Source organism: Entelurus aequoreus, linkage group LG25, assembly GCF_033978785.1.
Source record: "Entelurus aequoreus isolate RoL-2023_Sb linkage group LG25, RoL_Eaeq_v1.1, whole genome shotgun sequence".
In the NCBI taxonomy this organism is placed as follows: Eukaryota; Metazoa; Chordata; class Actinopteri; order Syngnathiformes; family Syngnathidae; genus Entelurus; species Entelurus aequoreus.
Genome location: NC_084755.1, coordinates 34819477 through 34832624, shown reverse-complemented (window position 1 = coordinate 34832624; position 13148 = coordinate 34819477). Strand labels below are relative to the sequence as shown.

General features: G+C 40.7%; 1 protein-coding gene across 2 annotated transcripts in view; it reads left to right on the top strand.

The window, feature by feature from the left end:
- The window catches only part of septin12 (septin 12), a 197523-nt gene that overhangs the window by 164325 nt on the left and 20050 nt on the right, over nucleotides 1–13148 (top strand). For both annotated transcript variants that reach the window (XM_062036323.1, XM_062036324.1), the window contains 2 exons: nucleotides 2624–2752; nucleotides 10944–11025. In XM_062036323.1, coding sequence (XP_061892307.1) covers nucleotides 2624–2752; nucleotides 10944–11025 — 211 coding nt within the window. The remainder of the gene's footprint in view (nucleotides 1–2623; nucleotides 2753–10943; nucleotides 11026–13148) is intronic.

Genomic DNA, 13148 nt, shown 5'->3' with positions numbered 1-13148 from the left:
GTGGTAAATTATGCAAATTACTCAATGATGCCATGGTGACCACGCCCATAGCCACGCCCCCACCGCCACAGGTATCTTGGCAGTTTATGGGAAACACTGCAACTACAGTACATATGCTGTCTGGCTAGCTGTGTACAAACATAACATTAAATGTGGGCTAATACTTTACAGATACTGTAATATGATTGTTCATGTTTTTCAGTCAGTACTAGACTGACCATACGTCCTCTTTTCCCCGGACATGTCCTCTTTTGCGGGGCTGTCAGGGCGGAGTTTCTTAAATGCCTCAAATGCCCGGCATTTTGAGTTAGGGTTGCGTGTATTTTCAATGTACGTTCAGGGTTAAGAAGGGGTTAAAAACAAAACAAATTGTGCACGCAGCAGCATTGGTGAGGGAGGGGCAGAGACAGAGAGAGAGAGAGAGAGTTATGATAAACGCGCATGCGTCGCCAGGCTCTGCTTTTTATCCATAGATTTATCACATTTAATTTTTTATTATATATAGCAAGGGTGTCAAAAGTGTGCCCCGGAGGCCATTTGCGGCCCACAGCTAATGTTTTAAAGGCCCACGGCACATTCTAAAAATACTATTAAAATAAACAAAAACATAACAAAAGTGAAATAAAAAAGCTTAAAGGTGAAATGTAATTTAGAAAAAGTTGCAATGTTGACTAATAAAACAAAACTGTTTTTTTTCTTTCAAACTGTCATTGCTCAAAACATAATATTGAATCAAAATCAAAGTTATTATGAATTATTGACCTATCCAAGGTTCCGATGACTTCACATCAAATATTCCACTAAGAAAAATATTTTTGGTGTGTTTGCCATTAAAAACATAGTTTTGTTTGACAAAAAAGGGCAGAAAACAAACAAACAAAAAAACAACATAAAAAAAACTAAAACATTTAGAAATGAGGGATAGATGTGAAGTTGATGTAGACTCCAGAGATTTAAGCGTTAAATATAAAATGTATGTATGCCCTGGCACACCATTATCATCATTTCATGACCCAAGCAAAACACTTTTTACACTTTTATACTGAAATAAATACACCTACAACTTATTCAATAAAAACATAGAAAAAACTACCAGCAGCGGTAAAGTTTAGATCCATGAAGGAAAGAAGAAAGTGAATGAATGTTTATAACTGAATACATTTACATATGTATACACATTTGTTTTCTTTTTTTTCTTTTTCTTTTTTAATGAATGAAGTAACGTTTATGACAACCTTTTTCCAAAACACTATAGAATGTGAGATATAACAGGATAATGCATACGTTTGTCATTTGTTTTCAAAACGCTTACAAAAAAGTGGGACCCCAAAAATGTACTGTGGGACCCCATTTTTATGACTTGATGGGGTCCCTGGGACCCCATTTTGAAAATTCCTAGCGCCAACACTGCTGAAAAAATGCTTTATTTAAATAAATATATTATTTATAAAGCAAGTTGGAGTATCATTGGCACATTTTCACCTCGTCCCGGCCTTGGCACGCATATATGTGTCCTCTTTTTGGGATTTCACAATATGGTCAGCCTATGCTGTCAAACCTGAAGCTGGAGAAAATAAGGCACACATTACGGGGCTCTGAAAACAAGTTTTTTAAAGTGTGGAGACCTTTTTTGATTTTTTTTTTTGTCCAATCCTCTACACAAGTGCAGGAATAGCCCTAGACATGTACCTGAATATGACTGCCGACGTCTCAGGCCTTGTCATGCTGCTTCTGCAGTGTGTTTCAGCTTTCAATTACTTTACTCAAGTGCCTTATATTGGAAAAAAAATCAATTAATCTGGGCACTTTTGTACTCTTACTTTGGTTTTGTTTTTTGTTTTGAGTGACAGCAGGGGTAGGGGATGAAGAGGGTTTGGAATGTTTTGTTAATGTGAATGTGAAAATCAATAAAAAGGACTATGAAAGAAAGAAATGTATTATATTTGTTGCATTATTAGATATTATTAAAGTTTAAAAGATATGCAATGCCATGCTTGTTTTGCATTGCATAACATGGAAATCAATCAATCAATCAATGTTTTTTTATATAGCCCTAAATCACAAGTGTCTCAAAGGAGATGTCCCCAACCGATGCACAGGCGAGTGGTCCACCCCGGGTCCCGACTCTGGACAGCCAGCACTTCATCCATGGCCACCGGACCTGTGCCCCCCCCTCCACAAGGGAGAGGGGGGCAGAGGAGAAAAGAAAAGAAACGGCAGATCAACTGGTCTAAAAAGGGGGTCTATTTAAAGGCTAGAGTATACAAATGAGTTTTAAGATGGGACTTAAATGCTTCTACTGGAAAGAACAAACATATTTTGTCAGGACAGATAAAGTACTGTCATTGTCGTATATTATTTCCAGGCTTTCGCGGGCCACATTAAATGATGTGGTGGGTCAGATCGTTGAGATTGGGACCTGTATCGTAGAAGCATAAATCAGGGTGACGACACATGAGACCTTTAGATTTAAACTACTTTTTTTCCCCTTAGTTTTATTGTTTGGATGAAGAAAATTGACCTGATTGACTTTCTGTTCGGATGAAGATATGAGACACTGGAAGACTGATTGATGCCTTTTAGGATGAATAAAACCAGAATGTTATTTATGTTGTTTCCGCAGGTCAGAGTGGTTTGGGGAAGTCGACACTCGTCAACACTCTTTTCAAGTCTAAAGTCAGCAGGAAGTCCTGCACACCAAACTATGAGGAGAACATTTCCAAAACAGTCAAGCTGCAGTCAGTGAGCCACAGTGAGTGCCCTCACACACACACACACACACACACACACACACACACACACACACACACACACACACACACACACACACACACACAGTCATAGTGTTTGTCTGTTTCTAAAAACATCTCCTATATCAGGGGTGTCCAAAGTGCGGCCCGCAGCTAATTGTTCACCGGCCCGCCACACATTCTGGAAATACTATTGTAAAAATAAAAAAGAACATTAAAAAAAGTGGAATGAGGTGAAATCGAACGAGAAAAAGTTGCAATGTTGACACAAAAGCTGCCATGTTTTTTTCCCCTTTTGTCTTTCTTTGTTTTTCTTTTTTTGCCATTACTCAACAAAAAATAAAAATAAACACAAAAAATCCATGTTATAATGAATTATTTTCAGGGCTCCAATTACTTCAAATATTTCACTTTAAAATGTTTTATGTGGTAAATATTGCATATATTGTGTAGTTGCCATATAAAAACATCAAAGTTTTCTTTGACAAAAAGCGCATAAAACAAACAAAATAATAGTTCCAGCATAAAATGGACAGATATATCTGAAGTTGATCTCGTAACTTAAGTGTTGAAAGTAAAAGAAAAACCTAATAAAAATGTATCACTTTATGAGTGGGGCACCTTTTGGATCCCAAATATATTTAGTGATTTTTTATTAATCTTTTCACTGTGATTACTCAAAAATATGAAAGAATTAAAATCAATGGTGTCCTGCATTATTGATCTTTTAGGGCTCTATTTACTAAATACTGCATACCGTAATTTCCGGACTATAAGCCGCACCTGACTATAAGCCGCACCAGCTAAAATTAGGGGAAAATACAGATTGCTCCATATATAAGCCGCACCCGACTATAAGCCGCAGGGTTTTGATGTGTAATTAGCGTAGTATATAGGGGTTCCTGCTACCACGGAGGGGATTGTCGGGACAGAGATGACTGTTTGGGAACGCAAAGCGTCCCATTTATTAACAATAAATCTTTCAATCATTCAATCAAACTTTCACATCTTTGACATGGCGAACAGCATTCGTGCAGAGTACAAATAATACAACGGTGCAAAGTAATACAAAGTGCTCGCCTGTACGTTATCAAAATAACCAGCCTACCGGTATAGGAAAAGTCAGTCTTTAATCATTGTGTCATCGTCTTCCTCCTGCGTACTAAAACCACCGAAATCCTCTTCGTCGGTGTCGGAGAAGAACAGGCCGTAAATAAGCCGCACCCTTGTATAAGCCGCAGGGACCAGAACGAGGGGGAAAAGTAGCGGCTTATAGTCCGGAAATTACGGTATTTCAGTTTTACTATAAAAAAAACTAAGTTGTTTTTGACAGAAAAGCCATAAAACATTTTTTTTAATTTGTATTACTTTATATCAACTTAAAGTTGATATAGAGATTTACTGTAAGCGTTAAATAATTTTAAAAAAAAATAATCTGACTTATTTTTAACATTTTAATGACTGAGACCATTTATGGTCCCCGGTACCCCTAAAGGTAAAATATATTTAAAAAATCCATATATTTTGTTATGGTTTGAAAATGAAAAATATCAAAATGGCCCCCGCATGCTTTAATTTTTCCGTGTGCGGCCCTCAGTGGAAAAAGTTTGGACACCCCTGTCCTATATGGTCCTTAGAGGCTGTAAATGCATGTGAGAGCTACAGGTCACATGCTGAAATATACACAAACTGGTGAAGAAAGTGTCAGGCATGCAGAAATGTAGCCATAACATATCAGGCTGTCGAGGAGGTCAACGACGCGGTGGGAAGCCTGGATATGGTCATGAAACTGAGGTGTGCGACGACGTCTCCCCTCTTTTATCCTCCTCCTGACAGTGTCATGGAGTGATGGGATAATCTGTATAACTTCATAACTTACAAAGTTTGACTTTATATGGACAAACGGATTACACAAAAAACATATTCGACAACTTTTTGCACTTTTTGAAAGGAACAAGCCTCGGGTGTTTATTTGCGGCTGACTCCGTCACGTATGACGGGGGAAGGAGATCAGTTCAGTAGGTTTATTGAACTCCATGTTGATGAAATGGTGGAGTGTGTATGCTACTAAATGTGAATGGTGCAAGTCCATCCATCCATCCATCTTCTTCCACTTATCCAGGGTCGGGTCGCGGGGGCAGCAGCCTATGCAGGGAAGCCCAGACTTCCCTCTCCCCAGCCACTTCGTCCAGCTCTTCCCGGGGGATCCCGAGGCGTTCCCAGGCCAGCCGGGAGACATAGTCTTCCCAACGTGTCCTAGGTTTTCCCCGTGGCCTCCTACCGGTCGGACGTGCCCTAAACACCTCCCTAGGGAGGCGTTCGGGTGGCATCCTGACCAGATGCCCGAACCACCTCAACTGGCTCCTCTCCATGTGGAGAAGCAGTGGCTTTACTTTGAGCTCCTCCAGGATGACAGAGCTTCTCACCCTATCTCTAAGGGAGAGACCCGCCACCCGGCGGAGGAAACTCATTTCGGCCGCTTGTACCCGTGATCTTGTCCTTTCGGTCACAACCCAAATCTCATGACCATAAGTGAGGATGGGAACGTAGATCGACCGGTAAATTGAGAGCTTTGCCTTCCGGCTCAGCTTCTTCTTCACCACAACGGATCGATACAGCGTCCGCATTACTGAAGACGCCGCACCGATCCGCCTGTCGACCTCACGATCCACTCTTCCCTCCCTCGTGAACAAGACCCAGAGGTACTTGAACTCCTCCACTTGGGGCAGGGTCTCCTCCCCAACCCGGAGATGGCACTCCAACTTGGTGGTGCTGATTCTCATCCCAGTCGCTTCACACTCGGCTGCGAACCGATCCAGTGAGAGCTGAAGATCCTGGCCAGATGAAGCCATCAGGACCACATCATCTACAAAAAGCAGAGACCTAATCCTGCAGCCACCAAACCGGATCCCCTCAAAGCCTTGACTGTGCGGATTACACGATTCTGTTCATGGTGCAAGTCGATGCGTAGAAATGAACAATGTAAACGTTACCGGAGTTTGTTGTAAGTGTGTGTTGGATGAATCTTCCGTCGGAGCAAAGGGGCAAGGCGAGAAGGCAGTCCGTGGGCAAGCAAACGGTCGGGGGCTGGAGAGAAGCAACGAGGTCCGTGTCCAAGCAGGGGTCGAGGATCGAGGGAGGCAGTCCAGAATCCAGAGGGAAGTCGAGGCACACAGCTCGATCACGGGAAACACTGCGGGGAACACAGAGGACATAAGACACGGGCACAGAGAGAGAGCAAGGGAAGCCAGAGTGTAGAATTAACAATGTAAATGTTACCTGAGTTCGATCCTCGACCCCTGCTTGGACACGGACCTCGTTGCTTCTCTCCAGCCCCCGACCGCTTGCTTGCTACCAAAAGTGTCTTATTGCAGTGAAACTTGCCAAGGGACATGTAAGCAAATATTAACATTGCTGTATGTATACTTTTGACCCAGCACATTTGCTCACATTTTCAGTAGACCCATAATAAATTCATAAAAGAAGCAAACTTCATGAATATTTTTTGTGACCAACAAGTATGTGCTCCAATCACTACATCACAAAAAAATAAGAGTTGTAGAAATGATTGGAAACTCAAGACAGCCATGACTAGGGATGTCTGATAATATCGGACTGCCGATGTCATCGGCCGATAAATGCTTTAAAATGTAATATCGGAAATTATCGGTTTAAAAATTATCGGTATCGGTTTCAAAAAAGTAAAATGTATGACTTTTTAAAACGCCGCTGTGTACAGAGCGCCAATAAACCTTAAAGGCACCGCCTTCCCATAATATATGCGGCTTAGACACACACACACACACAAAAGAATGCAATTCATACTTGGTCAACAGCCATACAGGTCACACTGAGGGTGACCGTATAAACAACTTCAACACTGTTACAAATATGCGCCACACTGTGAACCCACACCGAACAAGAATGACAAACACATTTCAGGAGAACATCCGCACCGTAACACAACATAAACACAACACAACAAATACCCAGAAACCCCTTGCAGCACTAACTCTTTCGGGACGCTACAATATACACCCCCCCTCCCCCCCTCCCCAACCCCGCCCACCTCACCCTCCTCATGCCCTCTCAGGGAGAGCATGTCCCAAATTCCAAGCTGCTGTTTTGAGGCATGTTAAAGAAAAATAATGCACTTTGTGACTTCAATAATAAATATGGCAGACTTTTTTTTCCATAACTTGAGTTGATTTATTTTGGAAAACCTTGTTACATTGTTTAATGCATCCAGCGGGGCATCACAACAAAATTAGGCATAATAATGTGTTAATTCCACGACTGTATACATCGGTATCGGTTGATATCGGTAATTAAGAGTTGGACAATATCGGAATATCGGCAAAAAAGCCATTATCGGACATCTCTAGCCATGACATGATGTTTTTTACAAGTGTATGTCAACTTTTGACCACGACTGTATATGAGGCTTTGATGTATTAACCTACTTTTGCCCTACAGCTTGCTCGCGATAGCTTTCCCTCCAGCTTAGCTACATTTAATGGAGAGTAACTAGTAGCTTAGCTTACTACATTTTCCGAGTAGCTTGCCCGTCACTGGTTTGCGCTGTTGTACTTCTTTTAGCAGCAGAAGCAAGTTTATGAAAGAAGACTCAGAGGAAGCGATGCTTCGCCCCCGTATAACTGCAGTTTTGTTTTTTAAAGGTTGAACACTGAAATAAATCAGAGGACGTGACCTTATGTTTACCACCCCTGCTTCAACTTAAAAGACATTTATGTTATTCTCACCTGCGGCTAAATCCTCCTGTCTTTGTGTGTCTAAATGATGGAAACTTCCCTCCAGCTCCACATCTACAATTACATATCTGCAGGTCTTGACTGTAACCATTCCCAAGTCAGTTCAGTTTGAGGCCAGCGCCTATAAATTGAAGGGGGGATTGCGCAATTGTGACCCTCCAGCAACTGTAAAGTCCATCAGGTTTAGTTTATTCGGGTGTGTGTGTAGCTCTATGGGTCATGACAACACATTACACAGCACCATGGCAGTTTACAGACGCTGTTTATGTCATCGGCTCCTAGAGAGGAGTGATTCACAGGTGCTTGGCAGCCAATCTCAGGCAAACCCTTTTTGGATGTTTCCACCAATGAAGACACTTTCTGCACTCTACTTCTGACATGTAGGACAGTCTAGACCAGTGTTTTTCAACCTTTTTTTTTGAGCCAAGGCACATTTTTTTGCGTTGAAAAAATGCAGAGGCACACCACTAGCAGAAATCATTAAAAAAACGAAACTCGGTTTACAGTAAAAAGTCGTTGTCGCAATTGTTGGATATGACTTTAAACCATAACCAAGCATGCATCACTATAGCTCTTGTCTCAAAGTAGGTGTACTGTCACCACCTGTCACATCCAGTGTTGGGTTAGTTACTGAAAACCAGTAACTAGTTACAGTTACTAGTTACTTTATTTCAAAAGTAACTCGGTTACTAACTCATTTACTTACACCAAAAAGTAATGCGTTACTGTGAAAAGTAACTATTTAGTTACTTATATATATATTTTTTTTTTTTCAAGGCCCCCTTTAATGCCCTTTTAGCCTTCATTTCAGTACTGTTATTGCACTGGAGAATAATACAATGTGTTGATCAACTTGACATGCTTTTGCATCACTGAACTCTGCTAAGCAATGTGGTCTACATACAACACACAAAGACAAAGATATGTTTCAAAGGGCCAATTTGTTTCAGGCCAGAACAAATTGACAAAACTATTTTAAATAGCTGCAACATAACATACATAAGTAACAAACAGCATAGTAACAACATAGCTGTAAACCAAGGAAGGCACACACTACATACACAAAGCCTAACCAGGCGTTTTTTTCTCTCAAGGAATGCTGAAATAAAATCATGTCTGAAGCCCAGAACACTCTACACATTTCTCCAGTTTTAGTTTCGAGATAATATGCCCACTAGCATCCCTCTTTATGTTTGTGAACTTTATAGTCTATACATTTAGAGTGATGTGATAACCAAACACTCTAGAAGTCTAGAAGGAAAGAGTATATAAGAAAATTGACAGAGTGTGTACCTTCAGTGCGCAGTGCCTCGTTAAAATCCAGCCGCTGTTGCTTAGGAGGTGAAGTGTGTCTCTCTTTACTAGCTTCGTCGAAGCATGTTGCTTTTGTAGCTGTTTCAGCAGATTTGAATTGCTAGGATAGGATCTTTGATCCGAGACACAACTTAACATGCATTTGCATCACTGAACTCTGCTAAGCAATGTGGTCTACATACACCACACAAAGACAAAAGGTATGTTTCAAAGGGCCAATTTGTTTCAGGCCAGAACAAATTGACAAAACTATTTTAAATAGCTGCAACATAACATACATAAGTAGCAAACAGCATAATAACAACATAGCTGTAAACCAAGGAAGGCACACACTACATACACAAAGCCTTACCAGGCGGTTTTTTTCTCTCAAGGAATGCTGAAATAAAATCATGTCTGAAGCCCAGAACACTCTACACATTTCCCCAGTTTTAGTTTCGAGATAATATGCCCACTAGCATCCCTCTTTATGTTTGTGAACTTTATAGTCTATACATTTAGAGTGATGTGATAACCAAACACTCTAGAAGTCTAGAAGGAAAGAGTATATAAGAAAATTGACAGAGTGTGTGTACCTTCAGTGTGCAGTGCCTCGTTAAAATCCAGCCGCTGTTGCTTAGGAGGTGAAGTGTGTCTCTCTTTACTAGCTTCGTCGAAGCATGTTGCTTTTGTAGCTGTTTCAGCAGATTTGAATTGCTAGGATAGGATCTTTGATCAGAGACACAACTTACATTTAACTAAAATGTTCTTTTCTTTGTGGTCGACAAAAGAAAAGTAGTGAGAATATATCCAAGTTAAGAAACTCAGCTTCGGGCTTCCCCATGTCTTGTTAGTAAACACAGACACGCCCCCTCCCACACACACACATACACACACACGTACACAGAGGCAGCGTGCGGCGCGCCTCTTCCTTGTCGCCTCTTCCGCAGCGCTCCAGTAAAACACACTCAGATCTTCTCAGTTTCTAGCCGATATTACAATAAAAAATAACGTAAAATAACGCAGTAATGCATCATGTAGTAATGGTAACTGAGTTACTGAATATAAAAAAATAACGCGTTAGATTACTATTTACCGCCGAAAGTAACAGCGTTACAGTAACAGCGTTACAGTAACAGCGTTACAGTAACAGCGTTACAGTAACCCAACACTGGTCACATCACACCTTGACTTATTTTGACTTTTTTGCTGTTTTCCTGTGTGTAGTGTTTTAGTTCTTGTCTTGCGCTTTTCCTCTTTTTTTGGTATTTTCCTGTAGCAGTTTCATGTCTTCCTTTGAGCGATATTTCCCACATCTACTTTGTTTTAGCAATCAAGAATATTTCAGTTGTTTTCAAGCCTTCTTTGTGGGGACATTGTTGATTGTCATGTCATGTTCGGATGTACATTGTTGGACGCCGTCTTTGCTCCACAGTAAGTCTTTGCTGTCGTCCAGCATTCTGTTTTTGTTTACTTTGTAGCCAGTTCGGTTTTACTTTCGTTCTGCATAGCCTTCCCTAAGCTTCAATGCCTTTTCTTAGGGGCCCTCACCTTTTGTTTATTTTTGGTTTAAGCATTAGACACCTTTTTACCTGCACACTGCCTCCTGCTGTTTCTGACATCAACAAAGCAATTAGCTACCGGCTGCCACCTACTGATATGGAAGAGTATTACACGGTTACTCTGCCAAGCTCTAGACAGCACCGACACTCAACAACAACACATCATTTGCAGACTATAATTACTGGTTTACGAAAAATATTTTTAACCCAAATAGGTGAAATTAGATAATCTCCCACGGCACACCAGACTGTAGTAGTGTGCCGCGGCACAGTGGTTGAAAAACACTGGTCTAGACAGTGCATGTGGCTCTTTATTGTTCATCTTAATGATTCAGGTACCAGATGTTTGCTCCCCTGCTTCCGCTGAAAGGAGATTCCTCAGTGCTGACTCAACATGCCAATGGATTTAAGTGATAGCCCTCACAGCCATGAGAGGACGCATGTGATTCCGATAAATATGACAATATTAGCGATACATTTCACGATATTCTGTTTCTTGAATTAAGCATATATGCAGAATTATATTGCATGTAATGTGCATTCCCGTTATGTCCATTCCTGCTTAGTGATTGAGGAGAAAGGGGTGAAGATGAAGCTGACGGTGATTGACACGCCAGGATTTGGAGACCAAATCAACAATGACAACTGGTAAGTCACATGACGGCTAAAGCAATTATTACAACATGTATAAGGCATATTAATGTTTCCAAAAATAGGTATTTGGTATAGATGAAGAGTTCAGGCGGGAAAAAAAAAACTATAAAAGCCATTTTGCCTATTGTTAACTGTGAGTATCACTAAATCGGGTGCACAAACTACAAGTAAAAAAAAGATATTCAAAAAAATGTCACACAGGCAAATGATATTGTTGATGTATCAGCTGTACAAATGTATTTTACTAAGGAAAAATTTGGATTACTTATCTCGTTGACTTATTTGTATTTGACTTGATTACATTTTTGGATATATTTAGTGTTTGGCACGGCCGGATCGGAGCAGGAGGGAAAGAAGAAAAAAATAAAGAAGACTGGGGAAAATTGTGGGGGCAAGAGAGGGACAAAAATATATATATGTGGAGGGGGGCGTGGCCTGCGGGCCTGCCGCGGAACGGGGTGTGCCAGGACTGGCCTCGAAGACAGCAACAGTTGAGTAGATGGCCCAGGTGGGCCTTGTTATCTTAATCACCTGTCGGCTTTATTAGCAGCAGCCGGAGCGAGACACATGGTTGGAGTTGGAGTGGGAGCCAGAGAGAGAAAGAGAGAGAGAGAGACGCAGAAAAAAGACATTTTGCTGGAAAGCAAAAACCTTGCATTATTTAATGAAAATAAAACAGTGTTGTACCCCTGATCCGGGCTCTCGTGGCAGTGTGTGGTGGTCCGAGGAACCCACTAGAGGGCAACCTTTACAATATATATATATATATATATATTCTATATACGTTAGGTCAGGAAAAAACACAGAGGCTACTCATAGGCGCCGACAATGCCGAGCACCCACGTGGGATTGAATCAACTTTCAATCTTTAAAATAATTTTTGAAAAATCAATCTTGTTGTAGTTAATTTTGTGGTGAGTTTGGTCCGTTTTACAAAATAATAAAGCCACAAATCATATGGGATCTTAACTTCGCTGAACGTCTATTTTTTTTTTAATACACACACCGAGCACCCACTGGCAGAAATGTAGATCAGCATATATGGGCTATTTCATCCCTGCAAGCCTGTTTCGCAGGTTTCCCTGCTCTTCAGGGGATTTTCCCGGATTTTCCCCTGAAGAGCATGATTTTTGTTTTTGTAGGTTAAAGTGTTTTTTATTTTGTGCTCCTGAGTTAATGTTGCTGATCAATTTGAATGTATTTTTATTGATTGATTTTATTTTTCAGTATCAAATGGTTCAGGTTGGTCCAAAAAAATGTTTATAGTTTGAATCAAAATCACATTTTTGGGGAAATTTCAGGGAAATTGATGTACTTTGAATATTGTGTGCTAAGTAACAATGTTATTCTGTGTTGTCGTTTTTTTATTTTATTTTATTGTTAGTAAGGATACAATATTATGCAGAGGTGTACTTACAACAATTGTTTAGACAAATAATACTACTTATAGTCGCAGCGTAGAGTAGGGGTGGGGGGGTGCAAAATGCTTTCTTCAACAAACTTACTACTCAAACAACAAAGACTACTTTGGGACAAATGGTGATCCAGAACCTTATATTTTTTGAGCCTGAATATACAGAGGATGAGCTCTAAGTTTTAGAAGCTGTGTGCCAAACAGATTAGACTTGTTTTTTGTTTTTGTTTTTTGGACATCTGGAATCTGTCCTTAAGGGGGGGCTCTGTCATGATCTGTGGTCTGGATCATGTTTTTGTTATTTTCTGTTATTTTCTGTTAGTTTTAAGACTCCAATAGTTCCTGTTTTTTGCACCCTTGTTTGTTTTAGTTTCCATGACTACTTATGATTTTCACCTGCCTCTTGTGTTCGGGACACACCTGTCTCTAATCAAGAGACCAGTATTCAAGCCTGTCTTTGCCTGTCAGTCGGCCTGGCGTCATTGCTTGTGTCATGCGATTGATTGTTTGCTTCATGCCTTGCCAAGTAAGTTTTGTTTGTCCATGCCACAGTTAGTGAGTTTTTGCCCTGTCCATAGTTTATGCTAAGTGTTAGCTTTAGTTTCCTGCGCTAAGTTGTGCCTTCGCCTTGCGCGCCTTTTTGTTTGTACCTATTTGAGAGTCAAGATTAAATGAAGTTCCTACCTAGTCCGTTTGCGTCCTG